The sequence below is a fragment of the Panthera uncia genome, chromosome A2 (assembly GCF_023721935.1).
Source record: "Panthera uncia isolate 11264 chromosome A2, Puncia_PCG_1.0, whole genome shotgun sequence".
Lineage (NCBI taxonomy): Eukaryota > Metazoa > Chordata > Mammalia > Carnivora > Felidae > Panthera > Panthera uncia.
This window is the reverse complement of record NC_064816.1, coordinates 83,371,932-83,398,620: the sequence shown is the minus strand read 5'-3', so window position 1 is coordinate 83,398,620 and position 26,689 is coordinate 83,371,932. Positions and strand designations below refer to the sequence as shown.

Sequence of the window (26,689 nt, the reverse complement as noted above, 5' to 3'; positions counted from 1 at the left end):
AAGCCTTCATCCATGAAATCTATCCATATTCCAATCCTGCCTTAAAATCAGAAGATATCCATTCTTCCTTTTCTACTCCCTCCAAAGTGCCCCATACTTTATGTATGTATCTTTATGTATGTATTTTGTATCTTGATTGTAGCTACCAGTTTTCTTATTTTATCCTCCCAATTAGGCTGCAAGTTCCTTAAGAACCAAAACCATTTCTTTTTTTTTTTTAAGCTTTTTAAGCACATAGTGGAGGGGCTTGCACAGAACAATAATAAAATAAATAAGTAAATATTGTGAATTAAATCATCACTGGCACTTGTCATATATTCTTCAGAATATTTACAGAATTATAGTTTTAACTTTTTTGTGTTTTCATTAGGTATGAAACTAGGTATTAAATTATAAAATATTAGTGTAAGAAATGTATTAAGACTAAATATTTAAATATAGTTGGCATAATTATATACTTAGATATTTAGAACACCGTCTAGTAAATATTCTAAATGATTATTCATAAGTAATTATTAATTGGTAATAATGCTCTAAATGGTTTCTTCTGAGTAAATGTAGGTAAAATATGCATCTAAATTATTTAAATATATGTTTGTTATATAAGCTATGTATATGACTTTATCAAATTGTTATTTTGCTTAAGCTATTTCACTATGAATTTTTATCTCCAAAATTTTTATTTTATCACCTCAAGCTGTTTTGTGTCTGACATTTTAATCAAACCTTCTTCAGTTTATCTTTGAAGTTTGAATGCTTTCTTGAAAGTCATGTTATAAATAAATGATTCAATTAAAGTACTCCTTAGTTTTGGGGCACCTGGGTGGCTCAGTCGGTTGAGCATCCGACTTCACCTCAGGTCATGATCTCGTGGATGATAGGTTTGAGCCCCATGTCAGGCTCTGTGCTGACAGCTCAGAGCCTGGAGCCTGCTTCTGATTCTGTGTCTCCCTCTCTCTCTGCCCCTCCCCCGTTCATGCTGTGTCTCTCTCTGTCTCGAAAATAAGTAAACATTAAAAAAAATTAAAATAAATGAATAAAATAAAGTACTCATTAGTTTTAAATGTTCTTATGAAATAGGTCATTGATCTCCCAAACCTTACTGGTCATAGCGCCCTTAACATCTCACTAGTTTTTTTCACGGGTCTCTTATGCCCAAAGATATACCTAAAACAGTTTTATATATTATATACTTAATTCGTATTTATGTCCTAATATCTGAGTAACCATTGGAAAAAATAATATATATAAAATGAAATAAAAATAATATATTTGTTTCACTACACATCGTTAGGGTATTGTGCAGCTCATGGACATTGTACAACTATTCAAACTGTGAAATCAGACTGCACACTACCAAAGTGATTGCCTGTTCCATACTTGTATCACTGATTTCCATGAAGAAAATTTTTTATCACTGTAATCATTAAAAACAGCCTCAGAAAGATATGGCATCCTTTAAAGGAAAGTAGCTAACTCTAATCTGGAAATGTCACTACCTGGAGCTGGTAGTTTGCTCTGTATCCAACAGATACTGATCTCTTTCCTTCCATAATTTAAAATATCCCTCCACACCGTTTTGATTTTACTGCCACACCCAGAACAATTATAAATGGTCCATAAGTTTCTACTCAACCCTGAATTCAGTGATATTGCATGATTACATGTCAAATGAGCTACAACTGTCAAAAAGAAGTCAAAATAAGTTACCAGTAATCACTTAGCTTTGTGTTCTGTGAGCGTTTTTTTTTTGTTTGTTTGTTTGTTTGTTTTGCTTTTTGGCTTGTGTTTTTACTTTTTATCTCAGTTATTCTCCAGTTTTCCTCATTGGAATGCAAAGGAAACTGGTCTTAGGAAAACCCCTGTCTTTAATCAAGATAGAAATAGTTCTAGAAACTTCTATTGTCCTTCTTTTTCTAGATTCAGTTTGCTTTTCTTTAAATTTAAACAGTAAAATAATTTTTAAGTAAATATAATTGGTCACTAACTGGTAGGTTTTCTTTTGCAGCCAGAACATGGTTTCAATATTAATGAATGGACATTTTTTAATGTTTTATTTTTGAGAGAGGGAAATAGAGAGCGAGAATGAGTGGGAGGAGGGGCAGAGAGAGAGAAAGACAGAGAATGCCAAGCAGACTCTGCCCTATCAGCACAGAGCCCGATGCAGGGCTTGAACCCATGAACTCTGAGACCATGACCTGAACTGAAATCAAGACTCAGATGCTTAATAGACCTAGCCACCCAGGCGCCCCTAACGAATGGACATTCTTAATAATGAGCTGAACTAAATAAAGGATACATGGCCTAGAAAATTTAACCTCAACTCTGTAATTTTACCAAAGATTACATTTTCATTCCTTAGTTATTTCATAACACAAGACCTGGAGTATAGCTGTCTTCTTTGGATTGCTCTCATTTCCAAGTTAAAAATATAAAGGAAAAGGTGACAACAAGCATATCCACCTAAATATTATGGATCTTTCCTTTTCAGGTTAATTATTAAAACAAAGCCAATATTATGTACATGTAGGCAGACAGGGCTTTACTTTGAGCGTAGCAGGCCGGCCTCCGTTTTAGTAAGTATCTCCCTGTGTTGATGCCATGTTGCCTGAAATTCTAGACCTAGAGTCCAGAACATCATCTCTCCTTTTGTACAAATTCTGCATTGAAATATAACAAGTCAGCAATCAGTCATTTTTGTTAGCATTCTGAACCAGTTTATCAGATCACATTCCTAACTGTTTTAAGGCTTTACTGACATAAGGAACTTCTTAAGGAAGTGAGAACTTGCTTGGAATAGGGTAGAACTGTAATTAAGGAATGTGAAATATTAAGAAGTGATTGCCTGGGTGCTTCACTCCAGAAGGGAGCAGAGTGGGGTTTACCACCCATCGAAGGCCAGCAAGAACGGGCTTCTGTGACGTCTGTGCTCCTAGGCAGTCACTGTCTAGAAACAGTGTCTTTGTCGTTTCACGAAAGATCGCTAAAACCTGTAAAATACTTAAATCGAGTGCTTTAAGCCAAAGTATTCGTTTCATTGAGTAATTGGAAATACAGCCCTACAGGTATAAAATTATAACTTCAAAACGGGCTGAACAAAATGAAAACTAGATTATGTATGTATAAAATCAAACACACGTTGTGACGTGTAAGTAGATACCATAATCTGAAGCCGCCAAATGGATGAAATGCATTTTCCAGACAGTGTGCTCTGACCAAATAGAAATTAATTTCACAAGGAAGTGGAAATGGTAAATTTTATGAAGGGTTTATCCATTAATATATGTTCTTATTATTGCAGCCTACTGATGCAGCCAAGGTTGTCTCTCATCCAATTACAGGGGAAATTCAGGTAGGAGAATTTTTTTTAAAAAATCATCATTATACCATCTTCTTCGGCTGTTTCTTCTCCCCTCACTGGTCTATTGAAATTGCAAACACTGTTAGAACTTTTCCTGTTTTATATGTGCATGTAACACATACAGGAAGAATACAATATTATGGAACGATATCTTAGTACAATACACAGTTTATAAAATCTAATTATATGTATGGAATTCTATAATTTGAAATCTGCATGATGCCTTAGCAGAATCAGTAAGTTTTATGTCTCAGTTTATACTTGTTGAATGTGTTTCAAACAGGACAGATTGTTCTGGAAATGTGAAGATTTCTCTTTAAGAGTTTCATGAGTCCAATACTATCCTCTTTTCTTCCTCCTACCAACAATTGTTATATAATTGCTGAACAATTTTCCTACAGTAGTGTTTTTCATGCCAGGGGTCATAACCAATTTTTAATCTGTAAAATCAACGTAAGGGATTTTGACTAGGAAAACAGAAGAAAAATAGTGTAAATCACTATCTTTTTTAGTTCTATACGTGTGTGTTTCTGTGTGTGTATTGTATCGTAACCCATATTTCTCACTGTGGGTCATCGTCAAAAATGTTTTAAAAAATGTACTTTAGATAATACCAAAAAGTAATCCTGGATAGATAAGAAAAACCATGTAGAAAAAAGTGACACAATGAAAAATAAGAATATTTGAAGATAGTAAGTTTCAGACAAGGGGAAGAGCACAGTAAGTCTTAGCTGCATCTCCAACATATTCTAGAGGAGATTTTCATGAAAGACTTCACAAAGGACAACAGACTTGAACTAATTTGTGGATCAGCCCTGAGAAAGGGGGAGTGTGTTCCTGGAAGAAGCAATGCTTCAAGGAAAGGTTCTGCTGGCAGAAACAATAAAAGGCAGACATCAGCTTTGCTGCAGTGAAATGCTCCTGTACAAATAAGTTGAAACCAAATTAAAAAGAACATTGCACACAAGCTGGGGGTTCTTGTTAGCCACTGCAGTAGGGCAATCGGTAAATATGTTGGATAAGGGAGACTAATTAAAAGGGATATATAGTAAGATTTCATATGTCAATGGCCTGTGTAAGGAAAGCTTATAAAGGGAGGACACAAAAACAAAGAAATCAATGCAGTGATCATCTAGGCTCCCACTGATGAAAGCAAAAGTGGAGGGTGAGAATGGCATGGAAAGAGGTGCAGAATGCAGGCACCTTGCTGGCAAGACCCAGCAGCACGAGCCTGGTCACCTCTGTGCTGCACATCTTGCAGTCTCGCTATTTCCTCTTTTCTTTTTCTTTTTCTTTTTCTTTTTAATGTTTATTTATTTTTGAGAGAGAGACAGAGTGTGAGTAGGGGAGGAGCAGAGAGAGAGGAAGACACAGAATATGAAGCAGGATCCAGGCTCTGAGCTGTCAGCACAGAGCCCGACGCGGGGCTCGAACCCACGAACCCCAAGAACATGACCTGAACTGAAGTCGGACGCTTACCAACTGAACCACCCAGGCACCCCAACTGTTTCCTTTTTTCAGAAAACCCAACCTGATCTTTCCTTATTTCACAAGCAGCAGAGAAAATGCTAGATTTTCTGAGTTTCTGATTCATAGCTTGTTCTCTCTTACCTTTTTTTTTTTTTTTTTTTTTCTTTCCTCTCTTGCCCATGGACCAGCATTTGCTGTGTTTCTTTTATGGCTTGTTATTGTTTGTTCTTCTTTTATTTTCCCTTCTCTTGAGCAGTAATCTTTAATTCTCTAGTGGAAATTTAATAATATTCCTTCTTTACTCGCAGGCTCTTTTTGTTTCTTTCTCAATATTTTCTCGTGACCTTGATTTCCATTTTATTAATTTATTTTCTTGTAGCAAAACCTTTTTGCAGATGGAACCTTACATGGACACCCAAACCTACCAGCATTGGAGTGGTTCTGGTGGAGGGTTCCTGGGGACATTTCAGTCTGTCTCAGAAGCAACATCTGAGCAGCCCTAAGATTTTTCTAAGGCACTGCAGCATAAATTTTGAAAAGCACCTTTTTAGGGTAGCCTGTAGGTTTTCATTTCAATAAGAAGTGATTTTGGTGCCTCATCAGATAAAAGTGAACTTTAAGGCTGGCAAAGAAAAGAGTAAATGGGGGAGAATGTCTTCTTACAGTTTGGAAGCTGTTTTAAGTCTCCGTGAAATTAACTGCCGAATAATTCCATATTTCAGTACTCCATTAGAGTCCACAGTTACTGCAGTTCTGAACTTTCCATTTTTTCCCCTTCCTTCATGGCGCTTTCTTTTATGTCACATTGCTTTCAGGATGGTCAAAGTCTAAGTTTTTGCTGCGTTGAGAGAAGCAATTGCAGATTCTTTTTCTGCCACAAAATACAACTGGACCAAAATTATGCTACAATTAGGAATTATTTTGATTACCAAATTTTAAATAGAGTTTGACTTGTCTAAATTACCCCATTTTCAACATTAAGCCTAGCATACTTGTTTCGTGTGATTATTAAAAATTCGGTTAGTATCTTTATTTATGGATCTTTTTCTTCTGAAATACAGACCCCTTTCTTTCTATTATTTGATAAACCAAAACAGCATCAAGCAAAATTGAGGCTTATTCAAAATGATGCCATAAAAATCTTTACATTTTGAAGGAGAAGAATTAGTTAATTCCACGATTTTGGATTATGTGGGCGTCTCAAATATTTATTTGAATTGTTCATTTTTTCCTATTCACTGACAGTTGTGTAACAGCCATTCACTAATCTAGGAAGCAGCCCCTTTTCTTTCCTGTGCAGCTTTAAAAATTAAAGAACAAGATTTTATTATCTTAATCTCTGACCCTATTAGAAAAGCAGGAACAGAAAAAGAAAAGCTATAGGTTATATAGGGTAATATAGGAAGAGATAAAATCTACACATTCTTAAATATTCTTACATTTCAGACTAACAGCTCTATCTTTAAATAACAATTCCACCTACTGCTAAGCATTTGGTGAAATACAGAAGACATTTTGTAATAAATTTATCAATTAGTTAATTTATTTTCAATGTCCTAGTCACTGTATTCATGAATGCTAACAACATTTACTATTTTTCTAGGAACGTAAATTTGGTTTAAAAATGTCACTAGCGTTTACTGTATGATTTTTCTTCTAAATGAATTTTAGACAGGCCAGAACTTTACCCATGGAAAGAATGAACAGCACACTTACTAGTTATTAGCATGTGCCTGGGAATTCTCAATTAAATTAGGCATAAACTAGTCTGTTCAGTTTCAAATAAAATGGAAATGGGGGTTGATGCTCCTCATGAGAATAAAAAGAAATGCTGGTAAGTTATTGAATAATAACGTATTGTGGCTTTTTAAAAATAACATCAAAATGATCTTCATGGACTATTTTGATGTCCCTTTAAGCTTCAAATCAACTATGATCTTGGAAATCTCATAATCCATATTCTCCAAGCAAGAAACCTTGTCCCTCGAGACAACAACGGTTATTCGGACCCCTTTGTTAAAGTGTACCTTCTTCCTGGGAGAGGGTAAGTGAAGAAACAGTGTCTTCTAAGTATTGCATCCCATGGATTCAAAAATAGTGTTGGTGTTTCTATTCTCTAATTTTAAAGAGTTAAATATATCTTCCTTAGTTTTATTCACATGTCATATTTATTTATTTCTAACTATTAGATATGATGGAAATAAAAATTTGTAATTAAGCCTTAACGGGTTCTAGGAGAGCCTTGATCATAAGAAAATCTGTCTGGATGAAACAATCAGTATTTTGAATCTAGAAACCACTATAACCCATCAGATGGACTGTGAAATCATTTAAAGAATTGTTTGTGGCAGATTTAGAGACTTAGCTTATCTTCCCAATTTCATTTGTTAAACTAACGTTTGAGACTCATGAGTTACTGTTTTATTTTATAAGATATTATTAGGTAGCACATTACATGTTCATTAAGTGACTTATTAATGTATCCTTACTTATATGCGTATTTTCAAATCAGTGTTTTAAAAACTATAAAATAAAATAAGAGTCATATTTGACATGTTGAATATTAAATAAATATTTACTAAGTATGATAAATATTAGGTAATAAATGAAAAATATCTCTGAATCTCATGTGATTTATAAACTGTTCATATAAAGCAAGTGCTCTTTAGAGATGTTTAATTTTTACATAATAAATGCAAATTGCTATGTTCTGGTATATAAATCAGTACTCAAGGTTGGTTTCAAAACAGTAATTTGGACTCAACAGATCATTATACCTTACCTGAACAATTTCTATTAGCCAAATTTGCATCTTGGAACCATAAATAATCAACAGTCGGAGGTATGATAAGAAGAATTCGAGGCTGGTAATTTGAAGGCTCTGGTTTATTTTTTTTCATTTTTCATTTAACTTGAGTAACATTTGAATATTGCCTTTTATTTGGGAAACTTGTATTGTTGCACATGAGTAGAAAGAATAATGTAATTACCCATCCCATACTCATTACTTAGTTTCAGCAATTATCATCTCCTAGCCAATCATGTCTCATAGAATCCCCTATACAGATTATTTTAAAGTAGATCTCAACTATTACAACTTTTTTCTGTAAAGAAATAGTCATAATACTACATACAACCATTGTAATTTTAAAATGTTTAAATAATTCCTAATTTCCCCAATTACCTCATAATATTTTCCTAATTGGTTTGAAGACCTAATTGATACTTATAGAACATTCTTCCCATCAATATCAGAATACATCTTCTTTTCAAATGCACATGAAACATTCTCCAAGAGAAACTATTTTTCAGGCCATAAAACAAACCTCAACTGATTTAAAAGCATTGAAATCATACAACACATGTTGTATGACTATAGTTGGTTTGTTTGAACAGGATCCAAGTTAGAGTTATACGTTACCTTTGAATCTGCTGGTTGTTGACTAATTATATCACCACGGTCAGAACACCAGTTCTTTTGAGATTAATTTTTTTCTTGTTGACATTGACAGAGCCAAGGTGAGCAGGGAGCCAGTGAATAGTTTTGCTAGGAAATCAAATGTAGATAACACTCAGAAAATAATTTGAAAATTTCTAGGTACTATATCTAATTATGGATGCAGCCTTTACTTTTATCCCATTGATTTTATTTAGAAACTTAGAATTGCTGGTGTTGTGGTTCTATTTTTAAATCATTGCGTTTTATTTATTTATAAGGATCACCAGCTAGCCATATAGCAGAGGAAAGGAGAGTTTTTATTTTATGTTCATTTATATCATAATTAGTTACAGCTGTAATTTGGCTGCTTTTTTTCATGTGAGTATAACAACAAACTGATAACTTCATTCTGCCTTTGATTGGGTCATTAGACCTTCAGTGTTATTTAATGACAATATTATGGGGCAAGAAGAAATCACTGCCTAGGGTGTATTTTTAATTGGCATTTGCTAATGAATGTATGAAAATAAAGCAGTGTCTTTTACTTTCTGTCTTCTCTAATAGTATCCTGGAGAGTGTCACCTTTTATGCTATATGAGAGTGCCTGTCTTTTATTTATTACATGATATGTTTCAATTAGACTATTGCAAACTTGAGTAACCAGCAAGGGCAGACAGGTAACATGAATATGTCAGTCATTCTGGGGGGAGTGACAGGGGATTCCAGTATACAGAGTGAACTCCCCATCTCAAGCCATCTCCATGTATTTTGTCAGACAAAACAAGCCTGCTGGGTGGGTTCCTCCCCAAAAGCAGCTAATCAGCTGCCCTATTCAACTTGTAAACCTTTTATTAAATTACTCCTAATTATTACAGCATCCAAGGCCTTGGGATTTTTTACATTTAGGAGGTATTATTTTCACTGTAGCTCTGAGATTGTTTTCTGCTTCATGTTATTTATATGTTCTGGTATAGGTCCTCTGGTTATTATTCTCGTATTTTCTTCTTTGTTTCTCTTCCTAACTTTTTTTCTTCCTGTCTTTCCGACTTGCCTGTTATATTCTTCACTCTTGCTCTTGGAATCAATGCAGTCAAGTCATGGTTGTCCAGAATGCAAGGTAGAGTTGGCTCATTTTCAGTGTCATGTTGTGCTGTGATGTCTAAAGTTTATATGTACACACTTAAAAATATACATTCACCTGTAGTTCATTTGTATCTTTTTATATGTTGGTATCTATTGAATTAGGCTACCAGAAAATCGCTCTGATTACATTACTAAATAGGCTTAGCAGATGTGTGCAGTAGAAAATTGAAAAGTAAAAAACGTTAAAAATGGAAAAATGTGAATAAAGAAATATCACCCTGCAATATAGATATAACTAGTTTTCAAATATAATTTGTCCGCTAAAATACATTTAGCTTCTCATGCGGTAACCCTGGCTTAAGTGCTCCTGAGTCTTCTATTCCAAACAAAAACAAAATCTAGAGTCATCTTTCAAAAGAAATTAACTGATCTTCTGGATGTCCAGAACTTTAAGATGTCATCTTAAAGACCAGAGTTTTGTAGTCTTTTTCCATGAATTAGACCTGATATTGAAACATTTCCGTGTCTTTATAACTTCTGCACCACCAAGGTATTGCTGTGCAAAAGGATGCCATAACCTGCCTGCTCTCCCACATTAACAACAACACAAGAGCATCCTTCTTTGTTTGCCAACAGTAGGAAACAGTTTTCTAAGAGAGCTCATAACTCGATACATCATTACATTGTCAGCCAAGAGTGTCTTTTAGATACATAACTGGAAGCATTCTTTTGCACATTTCATTACATTATATACTATGTGTGTTATTTATTTAGTTGGGGAGGTGACTCTTATACCATCTGTAGCAATAAGGTGGTGAGAATTTTAATCCCACACAAAATATTAACGGTACAGGATTTGTTTTTGTCTGTGACATTAACATTTCACATATTTCCTAATTCTGGCAAGCTGTGGCCCTAAAGACGTTGTTTCTGATTTTGATCCTGATAGCAGTTGGATATTTAAATATTGTAAAGAATAGGATTAGTCACCACACCCTTTCTGGTGGCCAGAAATTTTTTTTGTTTCCTTACATGCACTTAATCATGGCAAACACTAAATTTGATATTCTGTAAGGTTGCTTGTTACGGCTAGCTGTCTCAGGACACCATCCAGATCTCTCAGACTGATGGGCAAAATTAGTCTGGTTGAAAGAGATAATGTCATTTTAGAACAGATATTATCAATCACTTTATGCAGAACCTTCCTATCATTTATCTAGAGAAACAGGGGTGGAGGGTAGTTGTCAGAATGACAATGACTGTCTGTATTTAACTTAGAAGAGAGCGTGTTTTGTAAATGTGAATACTGGTTGAAACCGTCTAGGATGTGCTGGTCACAATTTCAAAGATCTAGAAGTCACTTTCTCATTATATGTTTCATTTAGAAGTCACTTTCATCATCTCTGAGAACTGTCGATGTGAGAAGGAATTATAATGATAAGGTACTGATATTGTAGTTTTGGCTGAGGGAGCCAGTGAGTGAAGTCCTGAAGAACTTGGGTTTGAATCTTAGCCCTGCCTCTTAGAAGTTGTAAGCTTTCTCTAAAATGATTTCCTCTTCTGCTAAATAGAAATAATAATAGCACCCCTCCCAGGCATTTTGTGAAACGGAGTAAACCACCAAAAGTGATAAGCATAATGTCCAGCACGTAATAAACTCAATAAATGGTAGTTGATATTATTGCCAATAGTATGTACAATTACACTCTCTTAGGGTAATACCACTCAGAATTCCCTAAGCTACTCTAAAACTGGCCTAAATTTGTTATGATATGTGTTTATATACAAATATATATAATTTATGTATAGGAAGTATATATACATTCACACACACACATATATATAGGAATATATATATATAAGAATATATATATATATATATATATAGGAATATATATATAGGAATATATAGGAATATATATATAGGAATATATAATTCCTATATTCCTCTGCCCCTCCCCTGCTTGCACGCTCTCTCTCTCTCTCTCTCTCTCTCTCTCTCTCAAAAGAAAAAGTAAATAAACATTAAAGAAAAGTTGTGGGATTATTCATATTTCATGATTGGCTACATCAAGTAGCCAGTGGTCAGTTATCCCTACAAAAAAGGAGATACAGAAAGCTTGGGCTACAGCATTACACCAAATTATTTAACATCACTGTATAGGAAACTAAACAACTTTGAACTTTGTTTTCTTCAATAATAAAATGTAATACATCTGTCATTGTTAAAATTAAAAAAAAAAAAAGTCCTGTGAACTGATAAGAATTTCACTGGTCCAATTTTCTGGTCTCCTTTCATTTCCTCTTCCTACCCTTGGATCAATATACTCATAAGCTCTGGAAGCCCAAATCGTCAGCACCAAGATGAGGTGAAAGAAAGACCAGGAAAGAGCACAAAGAGTGCATGAACTCAGAAGTTGTCCCTGAGTAATTAGGAAATGGAAATGAGCTTATCCAAAGGATCCCATCTTTACACTGTTTGACAAAGTGCAGACCTTTTCCCACTAATGAGACTATGAGACTTTGCTATGATTGAAGCTGATATTAGCTATCATAATACCTTGAAGTTCCATTCCTGGCTAGACTTTCTCTAAACCTCCTTGTTAGCATATCAGACTGTTTCCTCTAAGACCTATGTAAATCAGGAACAGTTGTTGTGTGCATTTACAATTCAAAGGGCAAAACTTGTTTCATTTCAGTGGATTTTAAGAGGAAAAAAGTAGGAGCATGTTTTAAGGATCCATCCAATAAATATTTCTTTAGCACAGACTGTTCCAGACACTGTGCTAGGAGCTAAGGTTACAGTTGACAAACAACCATAGCTCTGACTTCAGGGAGCACAGGGGGCAATAAAGTGATGTGCTAAAAACACACTACTGCACAGAACAATAGAGCTTATAAAATGGAATATGATATGAGCTTCTTTCTAATTTAAAGGAAAATCCTTAGAGGAGTAATTAAAAATTGTGTGTGTGTGTGTGTGTGTGTGTGTGTTTCTTTATTGGACCTACTGTATTTTTTCAGTAAAGAAATATATATGTATATGTGTGTATGTATGTGTGTGTTGTGTGTTTCTATATATAAGTATGTGTATATATGTCTGTGGTCTTTATGTGTGTATGTGTGTGTATATATATGTATGCATGTATGTGTGTATGTGTGTGTATATATATGTATGCATGTATGTGTGTGTGTGTGTGTGTGTGTATATATATATATATATATATATATATATATATATGATTTCCAATAAAGGAAAACCAAATAAAACAAAAGAAATAAAAACCTTCAATATTTTAATTCTATGAGAGTGAAATAGAAAGAAGCCATCATATCCCATTCTTCTTTCTCATCTATATTTTTAAATTAAAAAGAGAAACTCAGAGTACTGGTTTTCTGTCAGTTTAGGGAAGAATAATTGAATTTCAAATATCTTTTTCTGCCTGTCTTAAAAGCAGATTTACTCATGAGAAAATAACTGGTCAAATTAAAAAATGAAAGAGAAAAGAAATTAGTCAAAACTTCAAGGAGATGAAGGTTAACTTTTCTTTATTAGCCCCATGCCCCATCTTGATTAATTGACTTTTTATTTTCCCTGGTTAAAAAACTTCTGTGATTATCAGATATGGACTCATTGTCCTCATTTAATATCATTATTGCCATCTTCCCAGGAGGGAATATAGTGTGTTTTCTGGATGAAGAAGGAAACAGAAAAGGAGCCCCACTTTTTCCTCACCCTCATTTATGCTCACGTTTAAGAGTCCCTCTGCTTGACCATCTTTAGCTTGTAAATCCAGATTCTGATACAGATGGGAGAAGGTGTGGAGAGTTTTCACTTGTGTGAGATGGCTACACAGCCCGATCAGATCATGCTCCAGGTGGTCGGTACATGGTAGTTAAAAAGACAAGTGATGTTGAAGGAGTGGCTTTGTGCAACCATCTCTGTGTCATAAAATTCAAGTACAAAAAAACTGCAAAGGATTTCCTTATCCTTTACACAGCTCAACCAGGAAGAGTGGAGGCCAGTTGTGTTTACTGACAATAATCCTAAAGGAAATGGACACATCGAGTCTGGAGAGAATTAAAGAATCAAATTCATTAATAACATAGAATTCTGCCAGTTTGGGTTATTCCCGAGTGTATCTGGGCAAAAAGAAATATTTATGGTAATTATCCCTGGTTCCACAACACTCTCCTGGGATACACTATTCAGAATTTCCCTAAACACCTCTAAAACTTGCCTAATTTTCTGTATGTGTCTATATACACACATATTGTATAAAATTTATATTACATATATAGGAAATCTATATATCTAAATTGAAGGGAAGGACTTTAGATTATTTGGTAAAGAAGACAAACAAGGTACTGCAGCTGATAAAGCCTGAAATTAAGAAACTGGTGGCTTATTCAGATTTTGTGAACCTAATCAAGTTCACAAAAAAAGTACATATAGCTTACATTTAAGAGCAACCAGTCAGTTTCCCTATGTCTGGATCATAGTCCTGCCAGTTAATAACTATGCCACCTTCCCAACAGCCCTTAATTCCACTGATTTTCAGTTTTTTCTACCCTGTCTCACAGAATTACCACGAGGGTTAAATGAGCTAATACATAAAAAGCATTTAGAACTCTGCCTGAGAAAAACTAAGCATTTAATGAATGTTAGCTGTTTTTATTTTAATGTGCTTACTTTATAAACTGCTTTTCACCCACGAACCAAGAACTTTTAAAAAATGTATATGTGAAAAAAACGTGAAAAATTGTGGTAACAATTATCCATATTCATAGATTCAGAAAAGATGATGACTAATAAATCCTTTTCCAGACATTATAATAATACAGACCATTTTCACATATATTGACAATATCTAGAATTTTCAAGAATGTACTGGAGTTTACGTTTGACATTAATTCCCATCTTTTTAAAATATGATGCATTGAATTATTCAGCATTGAAAAAAATAATTTGCTGCTATTTACTGTATTATGAATTTTATCCTTAATGTTTCCCCATGATCTCATTACCTTGATAACAAACAAATAGTCCAAAACAAATAGAATTTTTACAAGTCAGACTACCATATGTTTTTCTTCTAAGTATACCTGCCTAGAGAAATAGCCATGAATTCTAAAGTAGCTACCAAGGCTTGTTATTATCTTGAAAGTGCTCACATTCATTCTTCTGATGTCATCATTAAAAAAAAAAAATTCAGGCTCCTGGGTAGCTCATTCGGTTAAGCATCTGACTTGGGCTTAGGTCATGATCTCATGGTTCATGAGTTCCAGCCCTACATTGCTTCAGGTTCTCTGTTCCTGTCTCTCTGCCTGTAACCCGCTGGCTCTCACTCTCTTCCCTCTTTCCCTCTCTCTCTCTCTCTCTCAAAAATAAATAAAAACATTAAAAAAAAACAAAAACATAAGATATAAAGACACATAGCCTACTAAAGTTATTTTGAAGTTTTACTGGAAAATATTTCAAACTGAAAATTATAGACAATAACAAATACCTCTGTTTTTGATATTCGGTTCTATCAAATTTTAATATTCTGCTATACAGGCTCCAGATTTTTTTATTAAAAAACATTTTGTGTGTACCCTCTGAAACCCTCTGAAACCATTCCTCTGTCCACCTGAGAAAACTACTAAATAGAATTTAATACCTATAATTCCCAAGCTGACTTATGATATTAATATATTTTTATTATATATACATGTATACATAGTTTACTGTATTAGCTCACATGATTTTAATTTTAAATCATAATAACTTACTTTAGTTATCCTTCTGCAAATTTTTTGCTTAACTTTTTTCTAGATTTATCTGTCTTGATATATGGAGGTGTATTTTATTCATTTTAACTGCTGCTATTTTACTGAATGAATATATTGTATATATCATATTAATATGCTGTTAGAAATAATGTTACGGTGAATGTTCTTGAGCACATTCCTTGTGCACAGGTGAGGAGAACACATTCCCTGTGCACAGGAGAATTTCTCTAGATAGAAGTGGAATAAGTCAAAGTAGAATTTGCTGGGGGTTTGGGTACATAAACTTCACCAGTTTCTTCTAAAATCCATCTAAATTCAGGTAAAAAGTATGTATCAATTTATACTATCTACAATACATGACAATTCCTGTGTTTTCAAATCATTGCATTTACACTTCCCCAAAATTATTTGCAATTTATCTTGAATAAAAACATTGTCAAATCCAGCTTTTATTTTTGTCCAGATGAGTTGGTTAGAAGAGAGAAGGTCGATGCTTTATTTCTTAATTTGGATTCAGTTCACCATGGCTGAAATAGGAGGTCCTGGGAAACATGAGTTCAGTGGTTCTCATCCTTGGATGCACATTAGTTTTACCCAGAAGATTTAAAAAATTCTGATAGTCAAGCATCACCCCAGACCTATTAGATGAGGATCTCTTTGGAGGTGCCAGGCAAGGAGATATGGGTGCACGGCCGGTTGCCCTCTTTGCAGCCTTAGAACTCGGATTCCTAGCTAATCCCAGTATGCAATGTTGTGAATTACTGCCCCTGCATATGCTGGTAAGAAAGAGAAAAAAGCCAGAGACAGAAGAAAGACATTCTGAAGGTGGGATGCACTGGAGCTTGATTCTCAATAGCCCTGTCTAGAATGGATAGGGTAGATTGTGCCTGCGAAACAGTAAGAGGCATTCCAGGAAGTGGAGCGCATGAGACCAGGAACTAGCGGGAGTTAGTCTGCCCATAGCTGGGAACACACACCACCAAACCCAGGGAGAGGATCCAGTCCTTTTAGAAAAGCCACCTCGTAAAGTCAAGGCACACGAAAGAACTCCAGACGAGTATGTTGGTTTTCAGGACTCTGGTGCCCATCAGCACTGAAGTGCTGGACCTGAGATCTCTAGGACCTGAGATCGAAGGCTAGGCAGAAAATTCAGGAAAAAGGCAGTGAAGATTACATAAAGGCCTTCTCTGTGGGGTAACATTGGCTAGCAGCAACAATGATAGTTCAGTCCCATCAGTTGATTGATGTCAAGTATAGATGTTACCATATAGTTCATGTAATTATCTCTTGGGAAAGATTTCCAAAATTACAGTATAGCTGGAACACCTAAAGCTTTTCTTTAAAAAACTACTTCAGGGCAAATAAAACCAAAGGCATCCAACATGTTCTTAAATTGTCATTTTTTACTCAATTTAAAATAAGGCTTAAGATGGTAAGATGAGGAGATGATTGCATAATGACTTAACACAAAGTATCATCTTAAAATGTCTGCACGACCTTCCTGTTAACTATGAAGTCATCAGTTAAGGTGAATAATCAATGTAACTTTTTGTTTGTTTGTTTGTTTGTTTTTTTGGCTTCTAATTCAGTGCTGAGTACAAGAGGAGGACTAAATATGTTCAAAAAAGTCTTAATCCTGAATGGAATCAAACAGTAATTTATAAAAGTATCTCCATGGAACAGGTATGCAATGATTGTTTTCTGTGACAGATTTAGGCTAATATAAGAATAGCAATGGCAAAAGTATTAAAGATTGTAGTCTATCAATTTTGTCACACGGGCAAGAAGAAATGAGTAAAATATATATGAGAAAGGTAGCCAGTGAAAGGAAATGGGTACAGTTCAAAGATCCCATGAATGTAAACGTGGGCATTTTGACAAAACAGCCAAAAAATAAGCAAAGACATAAGACCAGTGGAACATTTTCCACCAAGTTATTTCAAATTATTCAAGTTGTTTCAAAATTTAAATAGTTCAACAGACTAGGCCATACTTGTCATATTTTGAAGGAAACCATTTTTCCAACTGGCTGTACATTTTTTTAAAATTTGGCCAATCTCAGGGGCACATGGGTTGCTCAGTTGGTTAAGTGTCCAACTTCTGCTCAGGTCATGATCTCATGGTCCATGAGTTCAAGCCCTGCGTTAGGCTCTGTGCTGATAGCTCAGAGCCTGGAGGCTGCTTCGGATTCTGTGTCTCCCTCTCTCTCTAGCCCTCCCCCATTCATACTCGTCTCTGTCTCGAAAATAAATAAACATTATTTTTTTTTTTTAATTTGGCCAATCTCTTTTCTTTTTTTTCCAGTTCTATTGAGATATAATTGATGTAATACATTGTATAAGGTAATGTTAGACACCATAATAATTTGATATGTATATTACAAAAGTAATACTTGGCTATATTTGACTTTCATAAACAATACAAAGAAAAGATTTTAGTGTATATAAATATATTATTGATAGGCGTCTGTGTGGCATAGTCAATTAAGCATCTGACTCTTGACCTTGGCTCAGGTATTAATCTCACTTTTTGTGCATTTGAGCCTGGCATTGGGCTCTGTGCTATTAGCTTGGGATTCTGTCTGTCCTCTCTGCCCTTCCCCCACTTGTGTGCTCTCTCTCTCTCTCTCTTTCTCTCTCTCTCTCTCTCTCTCTCCCTCTCTCAAAATAAGTAAATAAACTTTAAAAAATGTATTATTGTACCAGACAACATTTTAGGAATTCTCTGTCTTCTCTAAATTGAGGCCTCGTAAGTCTGACATTGTGAAGCTAAACTGTACAGACCAAGACATACAGATGACTAGCCCAAAGATTATAAAGGAGGTTTAGGATTTGTCCTCTGGAAGATTTCTGATGTGATTGTGAAGTTGAAGCTAGGTATAAATTGTAATCTGGGTTCTTGAATTTAAAAGAAGTTAAATTTACCTGCAGAAATAAGGCAATGCTACTTACGTCTTTCGATGATTTATTAAAACCAAAAACCTCTAATCCAAATATTTTATCTAAATTACCTAGACAGTTTTGCAACCTATGAATTCCATGTATTTAAAGAGCATTTATGGATTCTGCTTTTAATTTTTAAAATCTGAGGGGAGTGTTAGAATAACAAGAAATGAGTAAAACTTTGAGGTCTCTTACGAGCAAACACTAGGTTTGACTATAAAACCATTGGTATTTCACATACTATTTAATATAAACCCACATTTTTAGATAAATTTGAAGTCCTTTTATACACTTCAAGGAAGTGAAAGTAAATGAATCTATAATAGAGTGTGATGAAAATTTATGATGAGGAATGGGGTTAATGACATTTTGATTTAAACTGTAGCTCAAGAAGAAAACACTGGAGGTGACCGTCTGGGATTATGATAGATTTTCTTCCAATGACTTTCTTGGTGAGGTGAGCATCTGATTTCCTTTTCCGTATTCGCTTTCATTATGAACCACCAATTAGAGCTTGATGCAAGCGTATTTCTTAAGTTTATAAGATAACCATTTTGGTTAAAGCCCTTCGGTGGATAGAATGTATTTCCTGATTCATCCTTTTCAGTTGATGAATAGTAACTTGAGAAATGGTCTTCACTTTACCATTTGATGTACTTTATAAATAATTTGCAAGATGAACTAGTAATTGTTTTCATAGGAGATATATAATCATGCTGTGAATCCAAATGATTATGTTAAAATTTTGAGATAAACTTTATAAAATGAGCTAGATTTTTAAATTGCATTTTCAGGTTATTGAGTCGCTATTCCTCACTGAATGTATCATTGACTTTATGTGACATTTTACATTCTTATTTCTTTGAAGTATCCCGTGAAAACTCTCAAAATATTTTACAAGGCAAAACTAGAAGTAGGAGAAGACAATAAAAAGGAATTTTATGTAAATTCACATGAAATCTAACCTCATTAATGAACTCTGGCACAGTGGTCAGATTCTGCATTTTTGGTTTGTTTTTGTTTTCATCTATCATTTTTCCAAAAATATATATTTTATTTAGTGATCTTTGCTAAAACAGAAGTTGTGAATTAATGTTAAAAAATAAGCCATAAGAGACTCTTGAATACAGAGAACAAACTGAGGGTTGATGGGGGGTGAGGGAGAGGGGAAAGTGGGTGATGAGCATTGAGGAGGGTACCTGTTGGGATGAGCCCTGGGTGTTGTATGGAAACCAATTTGACAATAAATTACATTAAAAAAATAAAGAAAAATAAACCATCTCTTAAAAAAAAACACCTAGACAATATGATGTCCCTTCCCAGAAATCATAGGAAACTGTTATGTAGTCTAGGTGATGTGAGACCTTGTTTGGTTCCTAGACTCTGTATTTCTCTTTCCCATGAAAACTAGACCATTTGACCTTTAATTGCAGTCTCATGCTAGTACAGCCACTGGGAATAGTCTTGACCTTCGGACAATTCTAGGATGGACTGTTATATCTGACTTAATGTCCCATTTCAGAAAACTGATTTATTGTTGTTTTTAAAATTGATTGTTCACATGAATTTAGAGCATATATCCATTGTGTTGGTTCTCATTATTTTATGTCTCATCAAATCTGAAATGCCAGCAACTCTAAAATGCACTATTACTTACGAATCACTAAGAAAGAAAAAAATGCTGGGAAGTCTGGGTGGTTAATTCGCTTAGGAGTCCGACTTGGGCTCAGGTCATGATTTCACAGTTCATGGGTTCGAGCCCCGTGTCCAACTCAAGTCCTGCATCTGGCTCTGTGCTGACAGCTCAGAGCCTGGAGCCTGCTTAGGTTTCTGTTTCCCTCTCTCTCTGCCCCTCCCCCCGCTTTTGCGTTGTCTCTCTTGGTCTCTCACAAATGAATAAATGTAAAAAAAAAAAAAAAAGAAAGAAAGAAAGAAAGAAAGAAAGAAAGAAAGAAAGAAAGAAAGGAAGGAAGAAAATGCTGCCAGTTAAAACATGACACAGTGCTTTCTCATCGTTAAGTTGTTAGTCATACCCCTGTTTCAAAGATCAACTAAAGTATGTTTTAAAATACAGGGAATAAGTTAGTAATTTGCAAATCGCCCATTCTTTTTTATTTTGTCCCTCTCATAACTAAAACCAATCTTTAAAAATGATATCCAAGTTAGAAAAACAAAAGATCCAAATTTAGTACTAGAATGTGTTCATTTCAGAAAAGAAAGTTTTCTTTCATGAAGAATTGCAAGTCTACCTTTTTACATCATCTCCAAAATAATTAATAGTCTGAGATTTTATACAGTTCCATTTAACCAAGTGTTTATTAGACATCTATGATGCACAGGGCATTGTTCCCAATGTCATGCGTAAAGAAACATGAGGAAGACAGCCTGGCCGTCCTCAACGTCATACTGTATCTTATATCCATGAATAAATTTCAGGTCACAGAAGAGAGTAATGAGTGAATTATATCAACCTCATTGACTTCCTGCATTGTTTTTCAGGTACTGATTGATTTATCTAGCACATCTCACCTCGATAACACTCCTAGATGGTATTCTCTCAAAGAACAGACTGAAAGCCTCGATCATGGCAAGTCTCATTCCAGTCAGGGCAGCCAGCAGCCTCCAAAGCCATCTGTCATCAAAAGCAGAAGCCATGGTATCTTCCCTGACCCATCCAAGGGTAGGAGACATTTCAAGTAGAAAAAGCTTCTGTCTCCTTGTTCACTTAGTAACTTCTGAATATGAATGCCTGTAGATGTAATTTATTTTGAAATGTTGGATTCTGTTGGAAAGTATGTAATATAATGTCATGCAAAGAGTGACTGATATGGAATCAGGAGTAAAGGGCGTTAGTCTCAGATCAGCCCATAATTAGGTTTACTACTTGGCGATCTTCACCTAACTCTGGTTTTGAAGCAGGATAATGGAGGAGTTTGGGCTATATGAGCTGTTGGGTTATTTCCTCTCAGATTCCATGATACTATGATTTTATAAAATGTGTTGGGTTATTCCGTAAAGAAAAAAAAAATCCTCAACAGTTCATTGACGAGACATACTCATTATTACCGTTGATGCAGATTGCTTCTAATTGTTTAAACCCCTATTTTTTCATAGGTATTTTCTTATTCACATATTATATATATGTAAACTATACATAATTTTGCATCCTGATTTTTACTTGTCATATCAAGAACATTTTCCCCATGTCATCACAACAATTGGTATGTTGAAATTTACTTAAACCTTTCCTAAATGTTGGCCTCAAGCTAATTCTATGATTTTTTTTTTAACTCTGATTATTATTTTTTGAAATAATAATGTTATACATCGGTTTGGGCAATACACACAGAATTCCCATTTGAATGAGATTTTCCTTTGAGAGGTTTATTGCCAATTATCCTACGACACATTAATCTTCATCATAAACCGAGTTACTACCTGTATGAGATAACCATGTAGTATCTTCCCTAGATATATTGAACTATGTACAAGTATCAACTATAACTTTTTATACTGGACCTGAGTCTTGCTCCCTTCTCTTCTCGGAAAGTGCATCACATTGAAAAGTGGTTCTTTGCACATTAGAAAGGAATGGGTCCCAATTGCATGTGTTCTAGGAGATGGAAAACCACGAGGCCAAGTCCAGTAGGACACTGAGTTGATCTGATAAACCACGGACTCCCATGCGTGCTACAGATATGACTTATGACTGAGCTTTATAGATCATTTATGGATTCCACTTCCAGAACAACTCTGCCCTGATTAACGGTCTAGAAGATCATTAGCATAAAGACTTCTCTCCCTCTGACTGCCATAGTCAATGTGGGATCTATAGTCCACATTCTCTAAAATCACCCGAGACATGATTCTACAGTCCCCACACTTGATGTGTCCTATAGTGACTCACGCCCCTTCGTCCAGGAATTCACCGCATTTTTACTTAAAACTCCTCTGTGGTAGTGTCAGCCTATCGTCTCCTGCCTGGTCCCTACTTGAATCGGCAGTTGCTTGCTAAAAGGATAAGTTACCATAATTCATTTACGTGAGGATAGTCAGATGTATTTCCTCTTCTCACACTTCTCTCTTCTCAACATTATCATCCTCTTGACTCCCCTCCCCCACACGGCTTCCCAAATGTTTAATCACATTGCCGAGTAGGGAGCAGTTGCATAAGTAAGCCCAACAGGCAGCGGCATTAACATAAATCTTAGACAGTTGCAAATGACGTGAGGCCGGGCTCGATGGGAGGAATGCTGGAGCCATGTTAACTCCTGTTTCACCCTTTTGTAACCAGACATGCAGGTTCCCACCATTGAGAAATCCCACAGTAGTCCTGGTAGCTCGAAATCCTCCTCCGAAGGCCACCTCCGCTCTCACGGACCGTCTCGCAGCCAGAGCAAAACCAGCGTCACCCAGACCCACCTGGAAGATGCAGGGGCTGCCATAGCCGCTGCCGAAGCCGCAGTGCAACAGCTCCGCCTGCAACCAAGTAAAAGACGCAAATAAATTCCTCAGCATGGCAGCTTAATGTTCATCTGTTGCCTTCCTTCCCTGCTGTCCTTCCCTGTCTGCTTTCTGTGTTTTGGCACACCCCGCTCACTCCGTTCTCTGTCCCTTTGTCTGTGTAAGGACAGTACTGATACATATATGTGCTCTCTCTCTTATTTAAACTTTTTTTTTTTTTTTAATTGACGTGGACCGCAATAAAACTGGCTGTTTCCCCTTTGTCTCCACCATCCATCCAACCTGGCTCATAGTACTTGGTAGCTGTGTCCGTGATGTTTGCAGACAACGCAATGTTGTGTGTCCTTTGTGTGTGCACTTTAAATATCCTTTCGAGTACAGGGATTATAAGCACACGTGACTGCCAGTTTTCCAGGCATTACACCAAAAAAGCACACACCCGAGCAGTTAGAGCAGATTGGAAGTGAGATTCTCTGAAAACATTCCAAAATTGGGGGCAGAAGAGTAATACCACCAGCAGGCAAATTCTCGAACCTGGAGCGGGAAAAGACACTTCAAGCTTAAATACCTTAATGAATTATGCACGTGAAGTATTGTAGCTTTCCATGTGGGACACTTGCTAATCGTTTGACAAAAAAAAAAAAAAATCTGTGAAGAAAATCATGTCTCATATTTCCAAAAAATTACATAATATTAACATATGTATAAACATATGTGATGAGGCAGTGTGACCTCCTTAAGGAACACACTGGGGTCCATTTCGTTGGATCACACTTTGCGTATGATAACAGCAAATTTATTGGTTACTTTTTTCCTAACCATTGGGGATCCTAGGACAGTCAAGATATCAATTAAAGAATAACAATCCACCCATCTTAACTGCTGTATTTTCATTTAATTTATGAAAATGTAGTCAACTGATATATCAAAACTTAGTAAGAACAGAGATTTTACAAATGGAGGTGCACTGTTCCTTCCAAGAGACATCAGCCAGACAATGGACATAGACTGATGTTATCCCCACGTCCCAAAGTCTTCATTTGCAAAGAAACAGCCAGTTTTAACCCCTTTAGTGCTATGCATGTGGTGTCATTTTGGCATTTGAAAACCCACCTTATTTAAAGAGAGCAAAAGATCACTTCTGTTTGCATGAGTAACATTTAAGCTGGTTCCATCTGAGGATACATACTCTGGGTTTCCATTTCACCCACACTGCCACAGCAGCACATAAAAGCGGTCAGTCTAATCATGCCAGGAAGCAGCACAGACACAGCATAGCAGGAATCCTCCCCATTCAAAGAACTCAGTCTGATAATCTGCCTCCACCAGCCAATGGCAACCAAGACCAAAGCCAGCTAGCCCTCAGGAAGGTGATGTCTGATGGACCAGTCAAGCCAGAAGGAGGTGAGCAGAAAGGCGCTATTCAAAGCACACAGCGAGAACATCCCCCAAATTTAAAGCCTTCCTCTTTTAATTTTTAGACATTGTCTGATAAAATATGTTTATCCCCTTTTTAATGTGCTTTTGTGGGCATGGCATTTCAGGACTTCCTCGTCGCTGTGTAAGTCCCAAAATCAGTCCCATGATATATTGACTACGGTGATTTGTATTTTTCTATGCACTGGGCATCTTTTGACTTCTGTTGGGAAATAGATTAACAATATTCATATTGCAGAATGGAATGCATGCTACTAACCTAATCTGTTCAAGCATGACTATAAATATGTTGCATTGTGATAAAAGTTTAAACTGCTCAAAATTCGAACTAGCATACCGGTTGGAATGTAGATCAGTGTCTGTTGCATATTATTTCAAGTGTAACTTTTTAAAAATTCAGTGGATTTTGGAAATTCTTAGAGGAAAGTAAGGGAAAAATTGTTAATGCACTAATTCACCTTTACATGGTGAAAGTTCTCTCTTGATCCTACAAACAGAGATTTTCCACTCATGTTTCCATAGTTGTTAAGTGTATCAGATGTGTTGGGCATGTGAATATCCAAGTGCCTGTGTAATAAATAAAGTATCTTTATTTCATTCATAAACTACTGGGTTCTGAGCCATTGTTATATGATGCAGCTTAAAATGAGTGTGTCAGTTTTTGCTTTCTCATTTGATTCCTTGCAATAGAGTATTTATAGTTCTTGTTCCATTGCTAGCGAGATCTCTAATGATAGACCATGTGGGGAGCAGAACAAAGTTTTATGTCTGAAACATTATTAGCTAGGTGGAAAATTACTGCCAAATAAGCACCAAGCGTACATAAACATGTAAGTAAGTGATAGGGGCTGGGCTGCTCAGTGATGCTTCTGCTATGTCTTGCTCGAACATCTGATCTACTCTGTGGTCTTCCCAGGTTTCTGTTTGGAGGAAGACAAATCCCATGAGCCCTCGCTCTGGGGGGGGTGTATGTAAACTTGATTCCATAGCTGTGTTCAGAAAGGAAAGCAAGTTTGCATCCATCCCTAACTTGATCCCAGCATTCCTGCAGTTTTTCCCAAGAAAGAGTGCTAGTGCCAGTGACAAAAATCAAATGAGGGTGATTATAAAATTGTCTTTGAATTGAGTTCAAAAACATTGATAAAATGAAGGTTGTTTTTTTTAATAGGATACTAGTGCCCCGTTATGTCCCTTCTAGCTCTAAAGTACTTGATTTTATGATTCTCTACTTGTCACCAAATTAAAATCAAGCCTTATACTTTCCTATTGCATTTCTCTTTATTCTCTGAAAACCAAAGTTTATAATAGGTTCTTGTTCCAACGAATCAGATATTTTGGGACAGTGGAAAGTACCTGTGGCATAAAACATAGTGATGTTTTCTAAATTAGCCTGGTGATTACCACCTCTGCACGGTTACCCTTTTCTACTTAGCTTACCAGTACTTTCCAAAAGTACTTAAAATCCCACCTGTGACTTTTTCTTCCATCAGATAAGTTCAGTAGATTTCTTAATGTTACTCATTTTCTTACTTCAGATAGTCCATAATGATAAAGGTCACAGTAGTCAAATGCTTCCCTTATTTCACACTCTATTTTTAATGATCGTGATTTAAGTATTGCTATAGAATATTTTGTCTGAGTTTTTTCTAGATATGGTTAAAATCTATAGCAAAATGCTTTTAGTTCCCTTTATTTGAATAATGCTGTAACAGATATTCATATACATTTAAGGTGCCGTGACTGAATACTGAAGTCATTCTGTACTGAAATAATCAAGACAACATGCCGTGGTGAACATTTCTTGTTCAATTTTGTATTAGCAGGCGATAAAGAAAGTGCCCTATTTTGTGAAACATAATTATTTCCCTGCTACCGTAAATGCACCAAGAATATAATTCAGCCATGCATTTTGCCAAACAACTAGTGGTAAACATGCTATCGGATCGAATTATATAAAATGCTGTGCCATTAGTTGAAAGCTTAGAAAAACTGGTCTGAGATGTAAACGTACGAAGAGCCAACGAGTTCCTATTCTCTAACCGCATACATAAGTATTATTAATTTTAAGTATTCAGATAAAAGCCTTCCATTTCAAACCTCACAATGGAGTCCATATAGTCCCATCTGCTTTCTGATAATCCTGCCCTTCATTTGAATAGTTCTTCACATTATACCAAGTATGTTGTCAGCCATCTTCTCATTTGATCACACCTAGTAGACGAGGTCTTCACTGAAGATAACCTTATCCCTTTCTTCTGAGTGAGCAATCAGAGAGATGGCTAGGATCACGGGTAGAATACACACCCAGAAATTCCTAGAATTGGCAACCTGACCCTTGCTACGAGGCCTAAACCTTTGCTTTTTTAATACTTTGTCTCCTTTGAAATCAAACTCTTCTTTCAATAAAGACAATTGTCATTTACATATATGTTATTTATTGTTCCACTTCTTACAAACGATTAGAGTTTGCTAGAAATGATGGCAGAGTACAATTTAGACTTACTGTACCTACATGACCCTCTTTTCTGAAGGCTGAGAGTAAAGCTGCCACAAACAAGGAAATAAAACCCTGTCATGCATAAGCCCAGTGTGGCAGTAAGCAGAGTCTGTAAGGCTCTGTGTACATCTGTAATCGTTTCTATCAAGGGTGACAAAATCGTCCCTAAAGAGCCGTTCAAATATATGTGTGTGTGTGTGTGTGTGTGTGTGTGTGTGTGT

At 35.7% G+C, this 26,689-nt stretch overlaps 1 protein-coding gene across 1 annotated transcript in view; it reads left to right on the top strand.

The window, feature by feature from the left end:
• Positions 1-26,689, top strand: part of PCLO (piccolo presynaptic cytomatrix protein) — a 424,370-nt gene that overhangs the window by 337,675 nt on the left and 60,006 nt on the right. The window contains exons 14-20 of the mRNA XM_049641366.1: positions 3,302-3,352; positions 6,751-6,875; positions 9,361-9,387; positions 16,718-16,811; positions 18,456-18,527; positions 20,570-20,750; positions 22,365-22,559. Coding sequence (XP_049497323.1) covers positions 3,302-3,352; positions 6,751-6,875; positions 9,361-9,387; positions 16,718-16,811; positions 18,456-18,527; positions 20,570-20,750; positions 22,365-22,559 — 745 coding nt within the window. The remainder of the gene's footprint in view (positions 1-3,301; positions 3,353-6,750; positions 6,876-9,360; positions 9,388-16,717; positions 16,812-18,455; positions 18,528-20,569; positions 20,751-22,364; positions 22,560-26,689) is intronic.